This window comes from Lissotriton helveticus, chromosome 1_1, assembly GCF_964261635.1.
Source record: "Lissotriton helveticus chromosome 1_1, aLisHel1.1, whole genome shotgun sequence".
Taxonomy (NCBI): domain Eukaryota; kingdom Metazoa; phylum Chordata; class Amphibia; order Caudata; family Salamandridae; genus Lissotriton; species Lissotriton helveticus.
Window position 1 is genome coordinate 1,907,493,143 of NC_136057.1, and position 24,834 is coordinate 1,907,517,976.

The following is a 24,834-nucleotide window of genomic DNA, read 5'->3' on the forward strand; positions in this document are numbered from 1 at the left end:
GGCTGTGGTTGTTCAACACTCGTCAGATGAGCTACAATAACCTGTGTTGATTGAGGGACATTGCTGCTGCTTTCTTGCGATGAGCCAACATCACTGGTCGATGGTGATTGAACAAGTAGATTGGCTGCCTCTGCAGCACTCAAGGGCTTGGACTTAAGTTGGCGTGGTGGTGGTGGTGGCACTGAGCCCAATGGAGCGGGGGTGCTGCTGCCAGCTTGGTCCCCAGCAGATCCCGCTGCTGCTGCAGGCATACTTTTTTTTTTACTCCCAAAAAAAGGGGCGGGCGGCACACCAGTCTCCTTGGTAACTTGCTTCTTCTGCTCCTTACTGGCACCTTTCTTGCTAGAGGAGCTACGGGTAACTTTTTTTGGGGCCATCTTCTTCAGAGCAGGTCAGAACAGCAGGCAGCAGTTGCACGAGTTGCAGAGTTGTCTGTGTCCAGACGTGACGTCGCGTGACGTTATGCTGCACACACACACCGCTGCAGGACTTCTTCCTGGCACTGGTGGTTCTCTTGAGTCTTGTGCACCTAAAAGCAATGGAAGACAGAGGAACATCAGTTCAGTTATACACCCCAAAAAATCGACAAAACACAGAAAAATCAGCACAATCCCATGCCATCCATGATGTTTACATTGAAGACACTCCACAGAAAGACTAGGGCCATGCAAGTATGCAACACTCACTACCCCTGGGCATAATGGATGAAAAGTAGGCAAAATAAGTGCAGGCCTCAGACACTGCCTCTCTTCAAAATGGCCCCTTACACCCCAAGCCAGTCCACATCAACAGTACACCCCAAAAAAACAGAAAAACAGCCAAAAATCACCACAATCCAATGCCATCCAGGATGTTTACATTAAAGAGAGTGAGACCACACTACATGCACACTCAGTCCATGCACCACTACCCCTGGGCAAAAGGCCCCACCAGCAGCCCCAAAAAAACGACAAAAAACAATAAAATCAGCACAATCCCAGCCCATCCATGGCCTCAATGGTGTTTAAATTCAAGAAGACACCCCTCAGAAACACTAGGCCCATGCAACACTCACTACCCCTGGGCATAATGGATGAAAAGTAGGCAAAATAAGTGCAGGCCTCAGACACTGCCTCTCTTCAAAATGGCCCCTTACACCCCAAGCACATGTTGCCTGTACCAGCCAGCACTCAAGATGGCCACCACCACCACCCACATGGCCAGTCCACATCAACAGTACACCCCCAAAAAACAGAAAACCAGCCAGAAATCACCACAATCCAATGCCATCCATGATGTTTACATTAAAGAGAGTGAGACCACACCACAGGCACACTCAGTCCATGCACCACTACCCCTTGGCAAAAGGCCCCAACAGCAGCCCCAAAAAAACGACAAAAACACAACATTCAGCACAATCCCAGCCCATCCATGGCCTCAATGGTGTTTAAATTCAAGAAGACACCCCTCAGAAAGACTAGGCCCATGCAACACTCACTACCCCTGGGCATAATGGATGAAAAGTAGGCAAAATAAGTGCAGGCCTCAGACACTGCCTCTCTTCAAAATGGCCCCTTACACCCCAAGCACATGTTGCCTGTACCAGCCAGCACTCAAGATGGCCACCACCACCACCCACATGGCCAGTCCACATCAACAGTACACCCCCAAAAAACAGAAAACCAGCCAGAAATCACCACAATCCAATGCCATCCATGATGTTTACATTAAAGAGAGTGAGACCACACCACAGGCACACTCAGTCCATGCACCACTACCCCTTGGCAAAAGGCCCCAACAGCAGCCCCAAAAAAACGACAAAAACACAACATTCAGCACAATCCCAGCCCATCCATGGCCTCAATGGTGTTTAAATTCAAGAAGACACCCCTCAGAAACACTAGGCCCATGCAACACTCACTACCCCTGGGCATAATGGATGAAAAGTAGGCAAAATAAGTGCAGGCCTCAGACACTGCCTCTCTTCAAAATGGCCCCTTACACCCCAAGCCAGTCCACATCAACAGTACACCCCAAAAAAACAGAAAAACAGCCAAAAATCACCACAATCCAATGCCATCCAGGATGTTTACATTAAAGAGAGTGAGACCACACTACAGGCACACTCAGTCCATGCACCACTACCCCTGGGTAAAAGGCCACACCAGCAGCCTCAAAAAAACGACAAAAACAACAAAAAACAGCACAATCCCAGCCCATCCATGGCCTCAATGGTGTTTAAATTCAAGAGGACACCCCACAGAAAGACTAGGCCCATGCAAGTCACCACCCCTGGGCAAAGGGCCCCACCAGCAGGCCCAAAAAAACGACAAAAATCAGCACAATCCCAGCCCATCCATGGCCTCAATGGTGTTTAAATTCAACAAAACAGTTGTATCATGCACCCCTAACCAACCCTGGTCCTACTGGATACTGTGGCTACCCACAATATAATTTATTTAATGCTCTGAAAAAGTTCCAAAATTGTACTTGCAGCAACTGTAATGCCCCAAACAAACTTACTTGTGAAAGTTGATTTCTAATCCAAAAGTGATCCAAAGACAGTCAAAAAGGCCTCAAATCCAAATATCCAGCAGCACCCACAAAAAGTAATCCTTCCAGCTCCAGATCCAAATGAAAGTGACCAGGAGATGGACAAAGCACTGGGAGGAGCCTGCTGGACAGGAACAGGAAGTTGGAGACTGTGGGGCACTTCCTTCCTCCCCCCCCAAAAAATGGACTCCTTGCAAAAAAAAAGGCCATGCAAATGTCAACCTGAGGAGTGATTCTGATAAAAACCATAATTTTCTGAAGGTTTATCCTGTTTGCTGGTGATTTTCTTGTGCAGAATTGCAAAATCTCTATTTCGCGAGTGCGAGATTGTTCCTTTCCGCCGCAACTACGTGTTCGCAATTGCGAACTCTCGCGAGGTGGGCTGTGCAAGGTGGCAAGCCGCGATTACGTATTCGCGGGCGTCAAACTCCCGCGGGATCACGCAGCAAGATCTAAAATGGCACGGCACTAGAAAAATATGATAGAGAAAAACAACTCGGCAAACGCTTAATGACGGAAAGTGAACGCCGTGCACCACGCCGCGCGCCGCAACCAAGCAAAAAATCCGCCGCGAGCGGATTCATGGATTTTCGACAAATTCGCGAGAGTTCGCGGATTGCGAATTTGCCGAAAATCCGAAAAATCCGCGAGCGGAGCGGATTTTACGCCCCTGCTTAGTTGTGTACAGTGTTATGGCATAGAGTGCAGTGGCGTAGGGTAGAGTGTTGCACAGTGAAATGACGTAGAGTGTAAGAGTGCATAGTAGAGTAGCGTACAGTGGAGGAGTGTACACTGGAGTGGTGCACAGTGCCATGGGGTAGAGTGTAATAGCATGCAGTAGAGTGGCATATATTGGAGCAGGTTCCAATCAAATAGCATAGAATGAAGTGGCATAGAGTGTAGTGCCATACACTGGAGTGTTGTAGAATGGAGTAGCCTACAGTGAAGTGGCATACAGAAGAATAGCATATAGTAGAGTGTTGTAGAGTGGAGTGGCATACAGTGGAAAAGAGTAGAGTGGAGTGGCATAAAGTAGAATGTCGTAGAGTGGAATAGCACATACTGGAGTAGCCTCCAGTGGAGTGGCGTACAGTGGTGAGGCATACAGTGGAATTGCGTACAGTGTAATAGCGCAGAGTGAATTGTCGCACACTGGAGAGGGGTAGAGTGGAATAGCCTATAGTGGAGTGTCTACAGTGGCGTGGCATATGGACGTATTTGAAGTTTAGTAGTAATGTAGACTTTGGTGTGCAGAGTAATGCAAAACAGCGAATTGCCCTGCCTTGCATTTCTCCAGAGTTGCCAATGAACACAGGACCATGCACACTGGCCTTGCATTCCTTTGTAAATCTGACTTAAGTATTGCATTGCCCATGCAAAATCATGTGTGATGCAAAGGGTAGGCCTTAGTTATATTTTGGGCCATGCTATTCAATGATAACTTTGCATTATACTGCGGTACCTGGAGATGAAAAGCCAGTATTTAATTGGATAATGGGTGTTTTTAGAGAATATAAAGGCAGCCATATTGTTTTTACTGCAATATGGCTTTGTTCAGCTTTAGGGCCTTAGGTATGGTTAGTAGTAGCTCCCTAGCTATTGCAACTTTAGCAAAGTGGTAATAGTAGGGAAATGTATTCATATTTATTTTATATATTTTTAAATAAGTTTATGGCCATGTACAGCGAAAGTTTCACAAAATGCTGTGAAATTACACAAAAGTACTACAGTGTCAGATATCTCTAAGTTTAAATGCCTTATAACTTCAAAAATACTTATCCTACTAAACTGCAGTACCCAAAAAGCATCATCTCTGCACCATAATGCATAATCCTGCTAAATTTCATGTAAATCCATCCAGCCATTTTCGAGCTACGTCAAATGCAATAGTCTAAGGAAAATGGATTGGTGGAAGAACGCATTTTGGGACCCCCTTTTATTTTTGCAACCCCTTAATGATTCATCATAAAAATTGACAATCTCAAAATGTGGAAAGTACTATAGGTCTGGAAAGTTTTGTGGTGATTTGTAAAAATGGTGGTAAGTTACTAGGGAAAGTTACTAGGGAGCTAATATCTGAGGAAATCCTATCTTTGGGAACACTAATAATAACTAGAGAGTTTCAATCAGATTTAATGTGATTTCTTTCTTTTTATCTATTGTATTTGTTAGGTATGTGTTTATTTTTTTACATAATCATGTGATCATAAATTTACCTTTTAGCTGGTCATGTAATAATTCGCAAACTTTACATATACAGTCTAGTTTATTCTTTGGGCTTTGTTGCTACTTTTAGTAGGATTGTGCTGCATATGAAGGCCAAAGTGAATGAAAGGCAATAAATGTTATTGTTATAAAAATTGTGATTATTTTTTTCATAGTGGCCAATTATCATCCACTCTAAATACTAGTTTGTGTGGCTTACTGCTAAGGCAATTTTTCATTTTGTTGCACAGGGGTGTGTAAGAAAGATGTTTTTTGTTTGGCTTTTTGGTCCCATTTTATATTGTGCGCTAGAGAGCATGCAAAGAAAACATATGTAGACTAAGATGTATTCTATTCATTATAATTTTGTTTATAGGTTTTCATTAGCACATGACCACAAAAGGGTCTTTCAGTTGTTCTCGCAGTAAATCTGAAAATTTACATATACAGTTTAGTTTATTTTTCAGGCTTCCTTATTACTTTTAGAATTATTGTGGCCTCTTCTGGATTTGCTTTCCTTGAAGTTGTCACGGAGCTCTGTCAAGTCTGGCTCCCCCCCCCTTCTAAACTCAGTCTTTTGGATGACACAGTACTTCCTGTGATCCTTAATCTACTTAACATTTCTTTAAGTACAGGTTTGGTACCGAAGAGGTAAAAGCAAGCACTTGTCCTTCCTTTATTAAAAAAGGAAGTTCTTGACCCTCTATGTTGGTCCAAATTCCGTCCTATTTCTCTTCTTTCTGTGTTTTCAAAAAATTTGGAATGGCACATTAATACCCTACTTTCTTTTTTTGTTACTACATCCAATTTGTTACATCCGTCTCAGTCTGGATTCAGACATGGGCATAGTACTAAGTCTGCTCTCGTAGGGGTCACTGAGCATCTCAGACTACAACTTGACTCCTGGAGTACCCCTGCGCTCATCCTGTTGGATTTGATCGCTGCGTTCAATACGGTGTCTCATTCCATTCTGTTAGACTGCCTCGAAGCCTTTGGTATTGTGGGCTTGGCTCTGAGGTGGTAGAAGTCTTTCCTTACTGAATCTACCTTTCAGCTCTTTTCAAACAAAGTGAGATCGCACACATTAGAGTTAACCTCTGGAGTTCCTCAGGGCTCTATTTTGAACCCCTTACCTTTTAATATATATGTTCACCCCTTGGCTGACATTGCGGAGAAGTCGGGTCTAACTAACCTTCTCCTATGCCGATGATACTCAGGTTGTCTTCTCCCTTTCCGCTGCTCAGCACCAGCTTGGCCTAAGGAATGTTTCATCTTGGCTGACCAGTAATGCCCGAAGCTTAACAGTTTCAAAACTGAGGTGCTTATTCTGGGCAATAACCCTAAATTGTGGAGTGTTAAACACTGGCCTGATGATTTGGGCCCTGTGCCTGTCCTTGTCCCCAAAGTTAAAAACCTGGGCTTTATTGTGGATAAAAAAGCTCTCCCTTAAACCTCAGGTCTCCAGGGTAGCTTCATCCTGCTGTGCTGCTCTTAGATGGATTAAACAAATCCTCTGGTTAATCCCACTGGCAGCTCAGAGAATGGTTCTGCAGGCTTTGGTGATATTCAGGTTAGACTACGATAACGTTCTGTACCTGGGTGCTGATAAAGCCTCTTTACATCAGCTACAGGTCATTCAGAACGCTGCTGCTCGCCTTCTTCTCCACCTGCCAAATTTGCCTGTGCATCTCCTCTGCTTCACCAACTTTATTGGTTTAAAATCAATACACGTATTGAGTTCAAGGCCCTCTGCTACATGTTTCGTGCCAAATGGGGCCTCGCTCCCTCTTACATTCAAAGCCTACTTACACCTTATGTTCCGGCTCGACAGCTGCGCTCTTCCGGCCTTTCATTGTTTTCAGTTCCCTGGTTCCGGCTTGTTCGTATGAGGGGTTGCTCCTTCTCCTTTCCTGGCCCCAGGCTCTGGAATGCCCTTCCAATTGACCTTAGGCACTGGCATTCCCTGCTGGCCTTTCGTAAGAGCTTAAAGATGCTGCTGTTTAGTAGCTTGGTCTGATTTCTTTTTTCTTTTTATCCTTTGTGATCTCTGATCTTTTTGTCTTTGTCTTGTTGTGTCGGCCTCCACATGTCCAGTGCCGGGAGAACCTGTTGGGTAGCTAAGCACTTTATAAGTATAATAATAATAATGATTGTGTTACAAGATATCACTAAATTGAAAAACCTTTTAACTTAAACAGCACTTTCTTTACTTGCCAGCAGTACTCAAAAGAATCCTCTGTGCACCCTAATATTCAATACTGCCAAACTGCAGCAAATCCGACAGGTTATTTTCGCACTAAACGAAATACAAAAGTCTGGGTAATATGCTTTGGATTGCAAGCCAGTTTTGGGACTCCCCTTTTTTCTTTACATTCCTTTGACCAAACACTGTGAAACATTCAGCCCTCCAACAATTACATTGAGGCAACATGTCTTACAAAGTATCACAGACATTTGTCAAATGATTGCAAAGTTATTGAGGGACAAAATTCTCCAAAATACCTATCTCTGGTGACCCTAACTATAACTACAGACTGGCTACCGCCATACTGCAATATATATATATATATATATATATATATATATATATATATATATATATATATATATATATATATATATATTTCTTACACACCGGTTCCACCAACCGCCGCTCCACTTGACCACGGGTGCCTCTTGCCGCACGGTGGAGTGCGCAATATCTTCCCAACACTTAGTCCCTCAGTCCACGGGACTTATTTCAAAGAAGAGCACTCAAAGTCACTCCAGCGTGGCTAGCCATATTTATTCACAGCATTGCAGATAGTAAACAAGTGTTACAAACGCATTTCGGCGTTGCCGCCTTCGTCAGTGTAATCCATTGCATTTTTTACAGTGATTTAAATAAAATTCATTGTGACTTCCTGTCACGTGCACTAACAGTAAAAATAAAAAACGGCGCATTTCATACAATTCCATCATTGGAAATGGAGGCCATCTTATAGTGATAAATAACGCGCTAACACAATCATAAAGTGCAATGTGAATACATTCATCAGTACATTCAAGCGCTTTCACAAATCATTTAGTGATTATAATGATCAATTCATTAATGATGCTAGTTTGTATGCCAATATAATATTGTATGACATATTATTGGTCGCCTATCGTTTTTCAGGGCCGTTATTTCGCACAGTTCTCCTGATCACTCCCTTAATTATGCAGCTATCTTTGGCATTTAGAGGTGGGAACTGGCTTTGGTGGTTCAGGGCTTGATTGCAAGGGCTATACTAAGCCCCAAAAATTAATGAGACTCCCAGGTTAAATATCCGTGAACCACCAAAGCCAGTTCTCCTTTGAAATCCAACACTTTTCTTACTGTTGTGTTGTTTACAGTGGGAATAGTCAATTTCACCCCTCTGAAGTCCACCACTTTCCCTACTGTTGTTTAGACTGGATTGAGAAAAGTAAATTTCACACTTCTAAAGTCCAAAAATGTACCTTCAATTGCACTGACTGGAGTAGGAAAAGTAAATCTAACCCATCTGAAGTCCAATACTTTCCCTATTGTTGCATAAACTAGAGTGGGAATAGTATATTTATTATTCTTAGACACCAATAGTTTTTTGTAATATTGGCTAAATAGATTTTATAACATTCATTGTTTGTTTGAAATATATATGTTATACTGTTTGTTTTAATTTTTGAATTTATTTTAATATTTCTAGTCTTTTTATTATTTGCAATTTTGAGATTTTAAATTTTTTTATATTTTGTCTATTGCCTAAATTATTTATTATTTTATTATTGAATTATTTATGTTTTATGTTTTTATTGTGTATTTATCTTACATTTTGATATATAAATTTAATAAAATGAGAAATAATTTGTAAATATATGTATGTATATATACACATGCGTGTGTGTTTACAAAGTAAGAAATGTTAAAAAATGTCTGTAATGTAAGATAAATATTGTAATTAATTATGTTACACTACATATCTCTCTCTCTCTCTCTCTCTATATATATATATATATATATATATATATATATATTACCTACTGGCGAAAGCCAGTAGGTATATATAGTTAGGATTGCTTTCCATAGGAAATCCGCAACATTCTATTGGGAATAACTTTGGCGCCGGTTGAGGGATCTGCCTGTAATTTTCCTGGTCTCGCTGTGCTCCGCTCCTTCCCTGAAAGTTTCGTGGGGATTCGTGAAGTGAGGGCTGAGAAAAAAGGGGGGTCCCAAAACGTGTTTTCCCCATGTTAATTTCCATAGGACGGTCTGACAAGTCTACAGCCCGAACCGCTGAACGGAATTACGCCAAACTTGGCAAAATTGTAGGGACTGGAACGCAGATGTGCCTTTGCTATGTTTGGTGAAAATTGCTCCAGTGGTTTTTAAGAAAATTAACTTAAAAAACACATATATATCTATAGCAGCTCACCCTAAGCTTACCCCTAAGCTTACCCGTACGCGTACCGTACGCGTACGTACGCGTACGTACTCGGACGGTACGCGAACGTGCGCTTACCCCTACGTGCACGAGCTTCATGCTGATTGGCTGCCACTCTCTGTCAACACTCTAGAACAGAAATTGTGGGCAGCCATCTTGTGCCTCGGTAGAGTGAGGTACAGAAAAGCAGAAAAACAAATGTGTAGAACTCAAAAAGGGGGCAGGGTAGAAGCACCCTGACCCCCTAGGCCTGCTCAGGGGGTCCCACAAGGACCCCCAATGTAAAAAAAAAAATCAAAAGTCGCGGGGTTCGCGTACTGTGCGCGTACTCTGGCCCCTTTGCGAGTTTCACACCTTTGTTTCACTGCTTTCTTGTGCCTTGGTTCTAACAAGGCACAAGATGGCTGCCAACACTTCCTGGTTTTGAGTGTTGACAGACAGTGACAGCGAATCAGCATGCCTTCCTGAGAAAGCTGCATGGTCATTGGCTGTCAACACTTCTAACCAGGAGGTGTTGGCATCCATCTTGTGCTAGTGTTGACAGACAGTGACAGCCAATCAGCATGCCTTCCCGAGAAAGCTGCATGCTCATTGGCTGTCAACACTTCTAACCAGGAAGTGTTGGCATCCATCTTGGGTCTTAGTAGACTGAGGCACAAGAAAGCAGAAAAACAAACGTGTAGAACACAAAAAGGGGGCAGGGTCGAAACACCCTGACCCCCTAGGGCTGCTCAGGTGGTCCCACTAGGATATTAATATATTTAAACGTTATCCACTAATAGAATTAGCATTTAAAAAACCTTTGAAATTCACTGAAAAAACCATAGGTTTCAGGCCTTATATAGTTAGGAATTAGCATTTAAAAAACCTTTGAAATTCACTGAAAAAACCATAGGTTTCAGGCCTTATATAGTTAGGAATTAGCATTTAAAAACCTCGCGAATTCACTGAAAAAACCATAGGTTTCAGGCCTTATAGTTAGGAATTAGCATTTAAAAAACCTTTGAAATTCACTGAAAAAACCATAGGTTTCAGGCCTTATATAGTTAGGAATTAGCATTTAAAAAACCTTGCAAATTCACTGAAAAAACCATAGGTTTCAGGCCTTATATAGTTAGGAATTAGCATTTAAAAAACCTTGCAAATTCACTGAAAAAACCATAGGTTTCAGGCCTTATATAATTAGAAATTAGCATTTAAAAAACCTTTGAAATTCACTGAAAAAACCATAGGTTTCAGGAGTTATATAGTTAGGAATTAGCTTTTAAAAAACCTTTGAAATTCGCTCAAAAAACTATGGGGCATATTATCAAGGGGGTTTATCTCCGCTTTTTTGGCTTTAAAAGCCAAGAAAGTGGAGATAAAATTATCTCCCTATTACCTAGCTGTCGCTAACACCAGTTAGCGACAGCTAGTGGGAGATAGCAACCATCTTGGGCCCCACTTTGCATGTCAGTGATATTTATCACTAATGACATGCAAAGTAGGCGTGCCAAGATGTTAGCGACTGGAAACAGTCGCTAACATCGCAATCTCCTATTACCAACTTTTGGAGATATTCGCGCTAAGCGCGAATATCTCCAAAAGCTAACACCTGCCCTGAGCAGTTCTTAGCCATGTTATCCAATGGGAGGTGGCTAACATGGCTAAGAGCATTAGCTCGGTAATGCATGAATATCGCTGACTTTTCAGCGATAGTCATGCATTGCGGTGGTTTTTTATCGCATTAACGATAAACCTTGGTAATACCAAGGTTTATCTGCGGTAAAAATCGCCGCAGCTCAGCGGTAACATTTTGTCTCTAACCAAGCAATAGCGATAATTATCGCTATTGCTTGGTAATATGCCCCTATAAGTTTTAGGGGTGTTATAGTTAGCTGGACATTTCACTCATACAAAACCATTGAAATTTCTCCTATATAGTTAGTTGTACTCACTATATTTCGCGCACCCGCAATCCACTGCTGATGATGTCACATATTAGATCATTCATGACATGGTCAGTGACATCACTGATGACATCTCAAATGACTGCGTGATATTAAATGTGGATCTAGATTCCTTTACCGCACCACTCGCAACGACCGTGAGCACGCTGACACAAGGAATCAATTGGTAAAAAATATATCTATATTCATTTTTTTTTACCTTATGTAAAATTCACATATTTAAATATTTAACATTTATCACTTTCAACTGTATTTATATTTAAAAAATCTATATATTTTTGTATATAGTTCTGTACGATATTAGTGTCGACATTATTGTTTTCTGATATTATACGTATGGTATCACAATATTGCGTTAAACTATATCTTTGACACAATATTTTAGTCAACAATATTGTTTACCACGATAGTGCGTCAGTGATGCCCTTGTTGTTCAGCATGTATGTGGCCATTTTTAAGATAACAATAGACCTGGTCTGTTGTTATCACTCACCAAATTATTTCCCCACAGATCTTTGTCTTTTCAGTAATATTCTCTCATGAGGATTTGCTTTACTATATGACTGCAGACTGAGTTTGACCTTTGGTTGAAGTACTGCGTGATACTGAATTCAGACAAAGCAGAGGTAATGAGTCTAGGTTCTACGTCTGGGCTGAGATTGCGCTAGGGGAACAGCTCTCTTCTAGGGGGACACTGATTAACTAAGTCTCCACCTCCCTGTTACCAAAGTCTGTATCCTCATCCTGGTCTCCCATTATGAATGTAACTCAAAAAGTCAGTTTGCTCTTATAGTCAATACAAACCTTTATTAATTATAACAGTGCTTAATACCAATTTTATCAGTGTTCTGCACTAATACAATTTGCATTCTTACTGTGGTAAAGGCCCTGTGTGCATAGATTCTTGTGATTTTTTCATGGATGATGCATTTTGTGCAGAAAACTACTAAGATGAATCTCTACTTTGAACGCATTGCCACCAAACCTCTGGGTTTACATTACATCAGTTAATAAGCAATAATGATGGCTTCCAAAGCTTAACATACCTCATTCGGTTGACCCACTTTTAATGACGTGGAACGAAACCTCATTTAAAGACAGAATTCGTCTCCCTATAGAACCAAATGATAGTATGTATAATGATTAATCCTGAATGGACGGACATTCTGAAACCAGGCTTCCTGATTGTGGAACACCATTCCTCCACAACCTGAATCCTCTTTCAGATTCCATTGCTTCCGGATGATTTGGCAGAATTACTTCTTATACTTGGCTTTTCTTTTAAATATATGTGTCATTTGTGATGTGGTCATACATTTGTAATTGTGCTGTATCTTTTGGTTTTTATTCTAAATAATATTCTTACCCTCTTGATGGATGGAGTTTTTGACTACATGATAAAAATATGGAATTAAAATTGAATGCATCAAAAATTGGCAGACATTTTGGTTCACGCTGATGGGTTTCATTGCTGTTCTCTATCTAGGCCATCATGGTGAAGAACGTTGCTATCATCGGTGCTGGTTGCACGGGTCTAGGAGCTGTGAAGTGCTGCCTGGATGAGGGGCTGGAGCCCACCTGTTTTGAGAAGAGTGATGACATTGGAGGGCTCTGGAAGTACAAAGTATGTGCCTGTTTCACAGATAAGTGGGACAATAGCATAATCATGATCAAGCTGTTCATTCTGACTCATTAAATATCTCTCTGAGTTAATAAGTCATTCAAAGGATGTAATTAAATATTCAATGGGTTTGATTAAATATTTACAGGAGAGGTCTTGTAAGAGATGAGCAGGTAATGAACAGGATGGGTAGAGGTGTATCTCTTTGAGAAAACCCTAGGAACATTGGGGAGTCAGGGGCATTTAAGCTGGGGCTGGTGAGACCTCAGAAATGAGAGGAGCTTGTAGTAGGAACTCCAACAAGATAGCTGCTGGCAATGGTAACTTGTGGTGATGGATTTAGGTAATTCTGAAATAAGGGAAAGTTAGCCATCACAGTGCACGTTAGTGTAAAGATGAGAAGAAGTGATGAGCCGAAACCGGTACCAATCCCGGTATGTGTGTTGTGATCCGTTGTACCAGGGAATATCCTGGAGTTCCTATTTAAACTCTTATCCTACTGGCCTCTAAAGCATGAATATCTTAATTTTGTTTAGTTATGTCTTGAGAAAAAGAAAAAGATATACATATGTTTTTAATAACAAAGCACAAATATAGCTTCTTTGTGTATGTTCACACTTCTGGAGTGCTTTTAGTGTACCTGCTTCTGAGGTACTTTGACAGTGCCTGTTAGATGGTGGTGAGATGGTAAAATATCATACATGGTTTGATACAGATGTAAAACCTACAGTAGCCTGGCCAAAGCATTTCAATATAAACAAAGAAAGCCCAGAATGTGTATAAATGAACACTAGGATTGCCACTATTCAGAGTTTGACTCAAAACAAGCATATGGCTATTGATTACTCTTTTTAGATTTCCCCACCATTTTAACATATAAAAAATAATTGCATTTCAGCAAAATATAAAAATATAATCAATTTCCTCACTAAGGAGAAGAAAGAAGTAAATCACGTTGGGGCACCTCAAGAAGGGCAAGCACTGCCAAGCTAATGGAACTGGCTAATAACAGAAAGTGCCAGTTAATTGTTGATTGGTGAGTTTATATGAAATCGCGTGTGTGTGTGTGTGTGTCTTATTGGGGAGTGTAAGAAATGGGGCTATTACTTGAGAGGAGTGGAAACCCTACTCTAGCAATAAACTCAGTCCATGTCAGGGTGAACCACAAAATTCACTAAATACACCTGTGCTTATCTCTCTGATTGCTTGCCACAAAAGCATTCAAGCTTAATTTAGAGGTTATGTGTAAAGTATTTATGTAGTACTCAAACACTAAAAGTTAAAACACAACACCAAAGAAATCCTAAACCAAAATGACAAAAATCAAAGCAGTAGAACCTGAGTTATGAATTTTAAAGCTGTAGTATGGTTTAGGGCCTCCTTTTGCGTGCATGTTATGTTAGCATGGCTTATTAGAAGTTTAAACGCCATTTTACCTTTTGCTGCTTTTTGCACACGACGCTGCATAGTTATTTTTGCAAGTTAGCTTTCACGATATATACATGAGAAAAGGTTTGTTTTTCGACATCTCTAGACATACATCGTGCCCCCAGTCTGTACAGTGAGTGCTGGGCCGTCAAGGTTATCATAACATGTGAGTCTGTTTATCGGCATGTCTGTGTAACACATTCTAGACACAACATTTTGGCAGCTGCAAGCAAAGTCAGATTCTGGTGCCTTTATCATAACAAACTTGCCATAATTTCACACACTTGGAAGATTCCAGGGATGCAGGGAGCCTTGCTGATCCAGATGTAATTTACACTTACGGAGCGGAAAGGTAATGGGGTCCCCCAAAATAAGCCCCAGAGAACTTCTTTAGTTTATAATACATAGTTCCTATATAGGGAGGGTGTTAAAACTAGGCGCTATATAACCTGTTTGCACTATCATTGTAATATGATTCCTCCTTTTGTATTTTATGGAATAGTAATCATGCTGACCATATTATTTTTAATCATATTTTTGCTTATGTTGATTAAAATATTGAGCATGAGATCACGTCGTTAAAATAAATATTTTAACCTTACCGTGTCTCTTTTTTACTCCTGTTGTGGACTGGTATGAGAGTATAACAAAAAAGTGTTCTCACTTCCCACCATTCCTGAGATAGTCCTAAGTCGCATGTTCTAGGTTGTCTAATCATTTGTTACTTTGCTATAGGACGAAGAGCTAATGTGACACTGACTATTATTTTTATTATTATTATTATTTCTAAAGCGCACTGTCACCTTGCAGGCATCCTGGCGCTAACTAACTCGCGGGCAGAGAACATGTATCAGACAGAGCAAGGACCACACATCTAGTTACTCAGGAAACAACCAGGTTTTAATCTTTCTCCTAAATGGGAGAAGCTCCGCGGTTTGTCTTATCTCGAGTGGGAGCAGATTCCATAATTTAGCAGCTGTCACCTCGAAGGATCTGCCTCCTGCTCTAACCTTCTTAAATCTAGGGACTTTCACCAACTTGGCCGCTAAGGACCGAAGGTGCCTGGTTGGAGTGTACCAGGTAAATTTCAGTTGCATGGAGGCAGGTCCGTTTCCGTGAAGAGCCCTGAACACCAGACGGAGGGCTTTGAATTGTATCCTCTGTCGCACAGGTAACCAGTGCAGCTTCGCAAGGGCAGCCGGTCCATGTGCTCTTCTGGGAAGCCCCAGAGCCAATCTGGCAGCTGCTGATTGCACCCTTTGGAGCCTATCCAAGAGAAACTCAGGGGAACCCAGTAAAAGAGCATTGCAATAGTCCAATCTACTGAGGATTGTGCACCTTGCCACTTGAGCACGTGCGTGGAATGGTAAAAGTGGTAGGATTTTCCTCAGAGATCGAAGAATAGGAAAACAGCAGGCGGTCGTTTTGTTGACATGAGTCTCCATACTAAGTTTTTGATCAAGCATGACCCCTAAATTACGAACTGAAGCCACAGGTCGTACATTAGTCACTGTTTCAGGAGGCCAAAAGTTTTCTTTTTTTTTAGGTACTCAGGTGAGTTTCTGGTACACAACAATTCACTAATGTCCTAGGTCTCTGTGTACAGTTCTGTGTATGAGCAGAAATCCTTGCAACATGGCGCCCCCAACAAGTGTGGCCTTATTTTGAGACACTTGAGTAGTGCTTATATCAGTCTAGGGCCCCCTCACTATTGTTTCCGGTTGACAGTAGTGACGGGTAAAACCTACTTATAGTTACATAGGTCTCTTCAAGCTTCAAGGTTTTCTATTTGAATTACTACCCAGTTGTGCCTTATTCTATTGCATTGTACTTTTCTATTACTGTTTCAATATGGCTGCCTTTGATATCCCAGCACACAGTCGTGTAGCTGTACGGAATCACTTGCAGGAATACCTTGTTTCATTACAGGGACAGGCAGTGGTTTTTGTAGTCTCACCTGACGCGGCGTACCCGTTTGAGTTATATTACTCATGGGTTACATTTCACGCGGTAGATGCTGGTACTGGTGTATTTCACTCTTACACCCCTGCTGATGCTTCTGCTGCGTACGCTCCATATCAGACAGTGAAAATTCTGATTTCTGCTTGGCAGCATGCCGTTTGGTTTAATGACGCCCTCCCACATGTTAGTACAGCGGTCAGACAAGGGCCATTGTCGATCCCCGGCGCTACTTGGCCTGTTTTAGCTGCTTACACCCCACGAGGGCGGGGCAGTTAACAGCTCCATAACTACAACCCCTTTATGATTCTGAAGTGTCAGTCATTAGGGGTCTGGTTCATTACATTTCCCGCAACCTCCCGGGTGGGGCCCCGGGTGGTGCGGCGCATCCAGTTGGCGGTGGCGGGCTGAAGCTTAGTCCCGTCATGGTTAATGCGGTCATGGGCAAGCGTCCCTAGGATAAAGAGGAGATGCCTTTTTGGCTTGCCGAGAAATTTGACCAACTGGAAGCAGTATTCATGAATACTAGTCCTGTGGAGAAACACAGGATCCTCACAATTGGTTGGCAGAAAGACTTAGAGCGCGACGTAAACGAATGTACAACTTGGGGTGTGATTTTTGCGGCAGTCTATACTAGGTGCTTTGGCACCCCGTCAATGACTGTCCTGCCCTCTGTGATCAAGCGTGTTCAGGATGAGCATGGACAAGAGGCGGCTGTGGAGTTGGGAATACGACTCGTGGGAGCGTTTGACATGGTACGCAATCTCGTCCTTGCTAATGTCAAGGGGGATGTGGTAAGTTTACAGATCTCTAATGCTTTGCGCGATGTCCCCAATACAGACAAACCCCGTTAGTTACCGAAAATTATTATGGAGGCTTAGAAGACCGTTGGCCGTAATAGTTTGGGTGTTAAGCCTTTCGCTAAAAAAGAGAAACAGCAGCAAACTCAACAAGCATCATCTGATAAAGATGACCGTCCAAATGTTGAGCAACAAAATTTGAGTAAGAACAAAAAACAGGGGAAACAGCAACAGAAACAGGGGTCCCGTCCTGCTTCACATACACCTGCTCCTGCTGAGCGTACATATGAGTTGCGCAACAGCAGTACTATTAAGTCACCTGATAGATTTCAGGTTCCTGAACAACATTCTGCTCGCTCTTTGCAGGAAATATCTGTAACGGCCACCGGTGGAGGAGGCGGCGGCAGAGGTCAAGGTGCCCAACAGAGCCAAGAGCAGCCTTGCAAGGCTGACGGAAAAGGCAAGCAGGACGAGTCACCGCATCAAAGGCCCCAGTTTCAGAAGAAGAAAGTTGCTGCAGTGACAGAGAGATATGCCACAGATAGTGAGAACGCAGCTTCGGAATCTGACATGGGCGCTGTCGCTGCTGGACAGACCGGCGGAGATTACCATCATTCGAGAGGCGTTGCGTCCACTACTGAGGGTGACAGCGACTGACACCTTCATTGTAGTTGAGACAGCTGACAATAGAGTGGCTCCCCCTGACAGGCTTTTATGAAATTGTCCTAATAATTGAAGGGGACATAGAACGTACCATAAAAGTTTTTTGGGGGGGAAAATCTAACAACTACCAATGATATTTTGTTGGCGGAGATTGACTGGCCCCCACCCTTTGTCTTAGCTGCTCAGCAGGGGGAGGAGGTAATCCTCCCCGCTTTCGCGCACACAGTGCCGAAGGAGCAGGTTCTGCAGTTTGCAGGAGATTTGGCTAAGGCGCTTGCGCCGAAGTTATACCGTACTCACTGTGGATGGGACAAATTGTCTCCTCGACATGAGATTCCCTTGCGGTCGATGCCACAGCGTCAACCCCAATACCCCATGCGACGACCGACGAGAAGTAAAAGCCTCCAATGCAGAAATCCTTGAACAATTGGAATATCAAGGTGTAATTGAAACGTCTGTGTCTCCGATGAATAACCCACTTTTACTGTGACCAAGCCAGATGGCACATACCGTTTGGTATTGGATTACCGCCACTTAAACTCACATTGTCGTATGTGTGCGGTGCAGAATACTCACAGTTCTGCTCTTGTGGATAGTCTTGTGCATAAAAGGTTTTTTGCCCACAATCTGTCCTCTCTTAGAAGTCAATGGACGGCTTTTACAAGTGGGGGCAAACAGCGCCATTTCCTTCGTTTGGCTATGGGCTACGAGAATAGTCCAGGCGTATTTGCCGCCCGCATTGTCTATCTCCTGGAGAGACTCGACGCAGATGAATCTTTGTATGTGGACGACATTTATCTCCGAGACGAGGAGTTACGGCCGCTCAAGTGCTGTGTTGACCGCCTAATTTGCCGTTTTGCGGACATAGGCAATAAATGTAACTTTGCGAAATCACACATTGCAGAGTACACAGTGTTGTTCCTGGGCTACGAGCTCAACAATGAAGGTTGAGGTTTAGCTCCTCACTTCCTGGAGAAATGCGCTCTTTTGTGAGCTCCGACAACACTGAAAAACCTACAATCTTTACTGGGCTTTTTGAATTTCCGTCGTACCTACATTCCAGAATATGCCCAGCATATCAAGCCGCTTTATGCGTTGATACAACCTACTTTTTCCATATCGTGCTGGCTGCCAGAACATTCAGCCATCTTGCAATCTTTGCAGGCTGACCTTCTTGAATCTAAATTCTCGTCGACTTTTGATAACCATACCAACCTGGTGATAAGAATCGTGCCAGGGGCGGTGGGTTTCACATACCTCACTTTTAATGAGGGTAACACAGTCCCAACTGCTTACAAGTCACACTTGTACACTTCGGCTGAGTCATGGTTTTCCACAGTGAAAAAAGTTTTGACAGCAGTTCAAATGGCGATTCTTAAGGAACGTGCACTGTCGCAGGGAAAACGCATTTTGGCTGTTACTCCTTATCCTGCCTTGGAGGCAGAGACGAAAGCCAGTGTATCGAATTCCAAAGCTTTGCACACTCGGTGGATACAATGGGCTACATCCTTTACATCCCCAGATGTCACATTCATTTTTGATCCCTCACTGCAGACTCAAGAGTACTTGCAGTATGAATTTGTTCATCCTGCTTCTCTGACTATGTGCCCACTTGAGGATTTCCGTTGTATCATATATACTGACGGAAGCGCGCAAGCGGCTACGAGAACAAAGCACGCATATTCTTCGGCCTGCACAATTGTGGTTGGTACTATGGTGGATGGTGAATTCAAGTCCGATGTCGTGCATACACAGACATTAGGGGACTGTACCGCCCAGTTGGCAGAACTTCGGGCTCTGATTCTTGCATTGGAGTACGCCGATCCCAGTGTGACTACTCCTATTGTGAGTGACTCTTACTATTGTGTTCAGTCTTACAATGACAATTTGCCCTTTTGGACTCAAAATGACAATCGTGACTCCAAGGGTCGCACAATAAAACATAAAATGATCTGGGTTCGAGTGGCTGAGCTCAAAGAACGACTCCCACTCGTTTTTGTAAATAATACTTTGGGTTATCAGCCCGTTGGACTTCACGCTGTTGGCAACTGTCTCGCGGATGAGGCTGCGAAGACAGCAGTTGCAACATTTGCAGTGGCAGCGGTTACACGTTCCAAATGTAAGATTGATGATGACATTTTGGCAGCTATTGCCGCAACAGAGAAGGGAGGTAATTACCCTAAGGGTTTCCCTTCTAAATACTCTTATCATTTAAGTCCTGATAAAGTTCCTTATGTGAGAATTAACGTCGTTGGTGACAGGTTGATACCCAAGGCGGACCGCACACAGGCTTTGATGCACGCTGGCGTGTCAGCTACTGTATCTCTTCTCCAGCAACAATACTGGTGGCGGGGTTTGTTCAAACAGACATGTGATTTTGTCCTTCAATGTGGCAATTGTCACAAATTAAACCTTCCTCTGCTGCACGCCCGCCCCAAACTCAGTTTTATATATCTAATAAACCACTCGTGTAGTAGCAGTTGACTCTTGAACGCGCTTTATCTGGCTGTAGCCTCAAAGGAGCGCTGATTCTAGAACTGGCGTAAGGGATTTGCGTGTCTTTGTGGGAATTTTTGCGTGTGGTACCTTCCATTCGGACCAGGGTCCAGCATTCGCCTCTAAGGCGTACAAGGATGCCATGACTTCATTGGGGGTCCAGGTCAAATTTTTGTCTCCATACCAGCCTGAGGGTAACAGTGTTGTGGAGCGAATGAACCGTGACTTAAAGCAATCCTTGACAGCAAAAGTTTTAGGTGCTGGCAGAGACTGGCTTACCCATCTCAATAGGTTTCAACGTGCACTAAATAATCTCCCTAGAAGGTCTCTGGGTGGGCGGACCCCATCCGAAATGCTCTTTGTCATCAAGATGTTTGTTCCGGACCTTGATGGGCTAGACATGGCGGCGGGAGCCGCATCCTTTGACGTACATGAACATTCTAATGTTTTGCAGAACCTACAAAAGACCAGAGATGGTCTTGCAAAGGAACACTTACCCTCCACGTCTGAAGCTGCGTTGCAGATTCTGGTAGTCGGCTGGCTACCCCAAGTTGGAGAACTGTTCCGAGAGAAGATCGACAACAAGAAATAATTTGGTCCTTCCTATCGAGCTCCAGTTGCCGTGCTTGGTGTGCAGGGTACAAGAACAGTCATTTTACCTCCTCTTCCTGGGCGAAAGGGGAACAGGTACATTTCCATTGACAATGTCAACCCACACGGGGTTGCCGAATCTCTATAGTATGACGCCTGCGGTTTCCTGTCCAGCGATGGTGCGACACTCTGTTTTGGCCCTGGATCCTGCCATCTGGCCTGATGTTGTCGTTGAAATGAGTCCACTTACGAATCCTTTATTGAATCTACCTGCTGGTGATCCTCTTAATGACACTGAATATACTTACCCCACTCACTTGTCTATGCCTGATTTGGAGACCCGTGTGGCTAATCAATCCCGTTTTTCATTTGACACTGGCTCTTCCACATCGAAGTCCCCTTCAAAAGTTTTGATTTTTGCTACTTAGTTTAAAAAACACTTTTTGATTCCCCCTGGACTTACATTTGGCTGGTGCTTTTTGCAATTTTTTTTGTTCATGTCCATTGGATTTGTGGTGTATTTTTTCCGCTTTCTTAATGGACACTACGTTCAAGAAAGAACTTCAATTAGACTGATTGATGGAACTTTGGCTCCCCACTCCTCTTCGCACATCATGAAGAGGGGCCAGACATTTGTGGATATAACTGCTTGGCCCATTTTAGATGGGATTGTATGGGATCCTGTAAAGTTCCAGATACATGGTCCCACAGAGGTTATTAATGTTCCCAATGTACTGGGTAATTTTATGGGGGATGTGGTTAAACAAAATATTTGCTCTGATGATTGGGACATTAAAGCTGTAGAAGCTTTATTTTCTGATTTGAAATACTATGCTGCTTTCGATTCTGAAGGTTTATATTTGGAATTTAAGAATTATGGTGTTACCAGCATTTTGGCAATCACTTTCTGCATAAGACAAATTCATTTAGAAATGTGGTTAACTACACACAGTGAGAGCACTGTCCCGCACCTGTGGAAGGCAGCTCAAAAATACTTTTGAAAAAGTTTTCTTATTTTACTGATTTTGATCAGTCAAACCCTAATGCATTTTATTTTAAGATGACCGAGAAGTCCTCTTCCAAGGTTAGACTTACCCACACTAAATTACTGTAGAATACAGTGATCCAGCACACCACAATAGAAAATCAACAATTGGTAATAGGCATGTGTAGCAGAAATTAGAATCCATTCAGCAGATCTTTTTATAAATGTTCTTTATTCATAATCTTCACATGACCGTAGCCAACGCATTTCGTCCAAAATAACTTCTTCAGGGCTACAAGTAAGTATACAAAATATCCATGACATTTACAATATTATATTACCAATTTACAATTTTAAAAACATATACATACACTCATATATATATATATATATAGTCCTAATATGTACACTAATTATCCTCTATACAAATAGAAGCCGATGTTGACTCATTCGGACCGTGTTCATCACATGTATATAATGCATTATCAAACTAGTACACTTTTATAAGGTCACAGGCTGAATGGACTCTTTTTTCTTTGAACAATTGTATTTGTAAATAAAGTTATAACCTTTTTTTGGTTTTTTCATTTTATTTTTTTTATCCTCATTTGCCTTGCCCTCCTTAAAGAAACGCCAACCACCTTCCGTGTCCTACCTTGAGAGACAAAAGATTTTAATTATCTCCCATACCAAGACACGATTAACATACTGGCGGAAGAAGAATCCAAGATAAGAGGGAGGGGGAGCGGTGTGGGCTAGAAATTACTCCATCAAGGTATTTTCCAACCTGTAGGACCGTTACCATTTCCGAGGGGACCGACACCACAAGGTCCATGGAATGATGTTGGCATAATCATAGGACCCGGGGGAAAAAAAAGAAACCCCGGAAACCCTATCTCCATTGAACCAATAAGTCCCAGAAAGCCAAATTTCTTTTACTACATGCTCTGGCCAGGTCCACCTTAGATGTTTCATATAGTGACATCAACCAGCCTGCATGCGTTGGTGCCGTGGTATCTACCCAGAACTTACAGATTTGCCTTCTTGCTAGAAGAATTAAGTAAAAAAGGAAAGATCTTTCCTAGCCGGTGATGTTTTCATCTATTCCAAAAATAACTAATGACACGGTAATAGACAGTGATATATTGAGAATAGAGTTCGGTGATGACTTTACTTCTTCCCAGAACCTACAAATGGCAGGGCAGTCCTTGAACATATGCACGTCGGATGCTTCAGGGAGGTTGCATTTGTTACAACTCTTTCCTGGCTGGAATTGGGATAGCCTTAGGGGGAAGAGGTAAGCACGATGGACCGTAAAAAGATGGTTACGCCTCAGCCATGCTGGTTTAACAATTTTATACAAGAGAATGAATGAGTTTATCCATGACTCCTCGCAGTGAAGGCCCAACTCACCACCCCACAACTCGTCAGGGAGGGTAAAATCCCCATCGACCTCCTCCAAAATACTCCAGTACCAAAGAGCAACCTTTTTACCTCCCCTTGCCTCTCCACCAACTGATGTTCCAGGTTGCTAACTTTCCCCAAAGGAGCGCCTTTCCTGCCCAAGGCCCGGGCCCAACTATCAAGCTGCATGTACTTAAATCTCGATAAGCCAGGGCCTACCCTATCCCATAACTCTTCCCAACCCACCATTGACCACCCAGCCAGTAGATCTCCCCATCTTATAATCCCAGCATCCTTCACGGGAGTGGCCAACCTATCCTGTAAGCATAATGGTAAGCCTGGGGAGTCCCATAAAGGTGCAAAGTTTGAAAAATAAGAAAGCCCTAGTTTCTTTTTAATCTGCACCCAGGCTTTAGCCAAAGTTTGGAGAGTTTTTAATTTGACTTTCTTGAAAAAATGTTGGTCCCCGAATTAAAACAGAAACCCATCAATTGGTAGATCCGCCCCTACTAGCATGGCCTGGAACATGATTCCTATCGAAGAGCTGGATGGTATTTTCGAAAGCATTCTAGAGTAGAACATCTGAAAAGCCCATGCATAGTATTGTAAATCTGATAAAGACAGCCCTCCCTTTTACCTCCTCCTTCTCAGTTTCTTCCATGCCAGTCTGGTAGCCTTGTTTTTCCAAATAAAAGAGTTGATCTCTCGCTGACTTTTGTCTAGTTGTTTAGCGTCAAAGGCCATAGGGATGGTATTAAAGATAAATGTAAATTTGGGAAGAATAGACATTTTTACCAGGTTAATCCTCCCTAGTATAGATAATGGAAGATAGGCCCAAGATTTTAATTTTTTCCGACATTCCTTAAAAACCCGGTCTAGGTTGTCTTGCGCGATATTTCCCACCTCTTGAGTGATCCGAATTCCAAGATAGCGCATGGAGGAGGTCACATTAAGTTGTGTGTTGGCGATATTCCAGGCCATAATTTCAGTTTTTCCTGCATTAATTTCATACCCAGAAACCCGCCCAAACTCCTCCGCCCTCTTGATAATGGTAGGGAACTCTAAATCCGGGTCAGATGTAAAAATAAGAATGTCATCTGCGTAGAGGGCTACCCGCCTCTCCCACCCCTCAAATTTAAACAAGGGGATGTTGACATCTTTTCTTAAAACCTGAGCAAGCGGCTCGATGTACAAATTAAAAATAAGGGGGAAAAGCGGGCAGCCCTGCCTAGTGCCCCTTGTAATTTCAAAGGGCTCTGTCAAAATGCCATTAACCAGTAACCTGGCCAATGGGGCCCTATACATGAGAGCGATAACCCGACAGAAGCCATCTCCAAATTAAAAAATTTTCATTGCCGCGGCCAGATAGGGCCAATTCAACCTATCAAAGGCCTTGGTTGCATCTAAAGTGAGGGTTGCCAGAGGAAGAGAGAAGGTAGAGGCGATATCTATGCCCCCCACTAAGTCATGCGTAAGATCGGCCAACTGACGTCCTTTTATGAACCCTTTTTGATCTTGATGGACAATTGAGCCAATTACGCTCCCCAAAATAGTAGACATAACGCTTGCAAAGATTTTATTATCGTTGTTGAGGAGCGAGATTGGCCGGTAAGATCCGCACTCAGTTGTGTCCTTCCCTGGTTTAGGGATCAGAACAATCGTGGCTTCACTCCACGACTTTTGGGGTGCCTCCCCCTTCAGAAGAATACCGTCAGAGTTGGTATAATGGCCTCACTTAAAGCACGGTAAAGCTCTCCTG

The 24,834-nt window shown here is 42.7% G+C and overlaps 1 protein-coding gene across 1 annotated transcript in view; it reads left to right on the plus strand.

The window, feature by feature from the left end:
- Positions 1–12,593: 12,593 nt before the first annotated feature.
- The window catches only part of LOC144754771 (flavin-containing monooxygenase 1-like), a 531,164-nt gene continuing 518,923 nt past the window's right edge, over positions 12,594–24,834 (plus strand). The window contains exon 1 of the mRNA XM_078642974.1: positions 12,594–12,752. Within this exon, the coding sequence (XP_078499100.1) occupies positions 12,621–12,752 (132 nt within the window). The 5' untranslated portion in view covers positions 12,594–12,620. The remainder of the gene's footprint in view (positions 12,753–24,834) is intronic.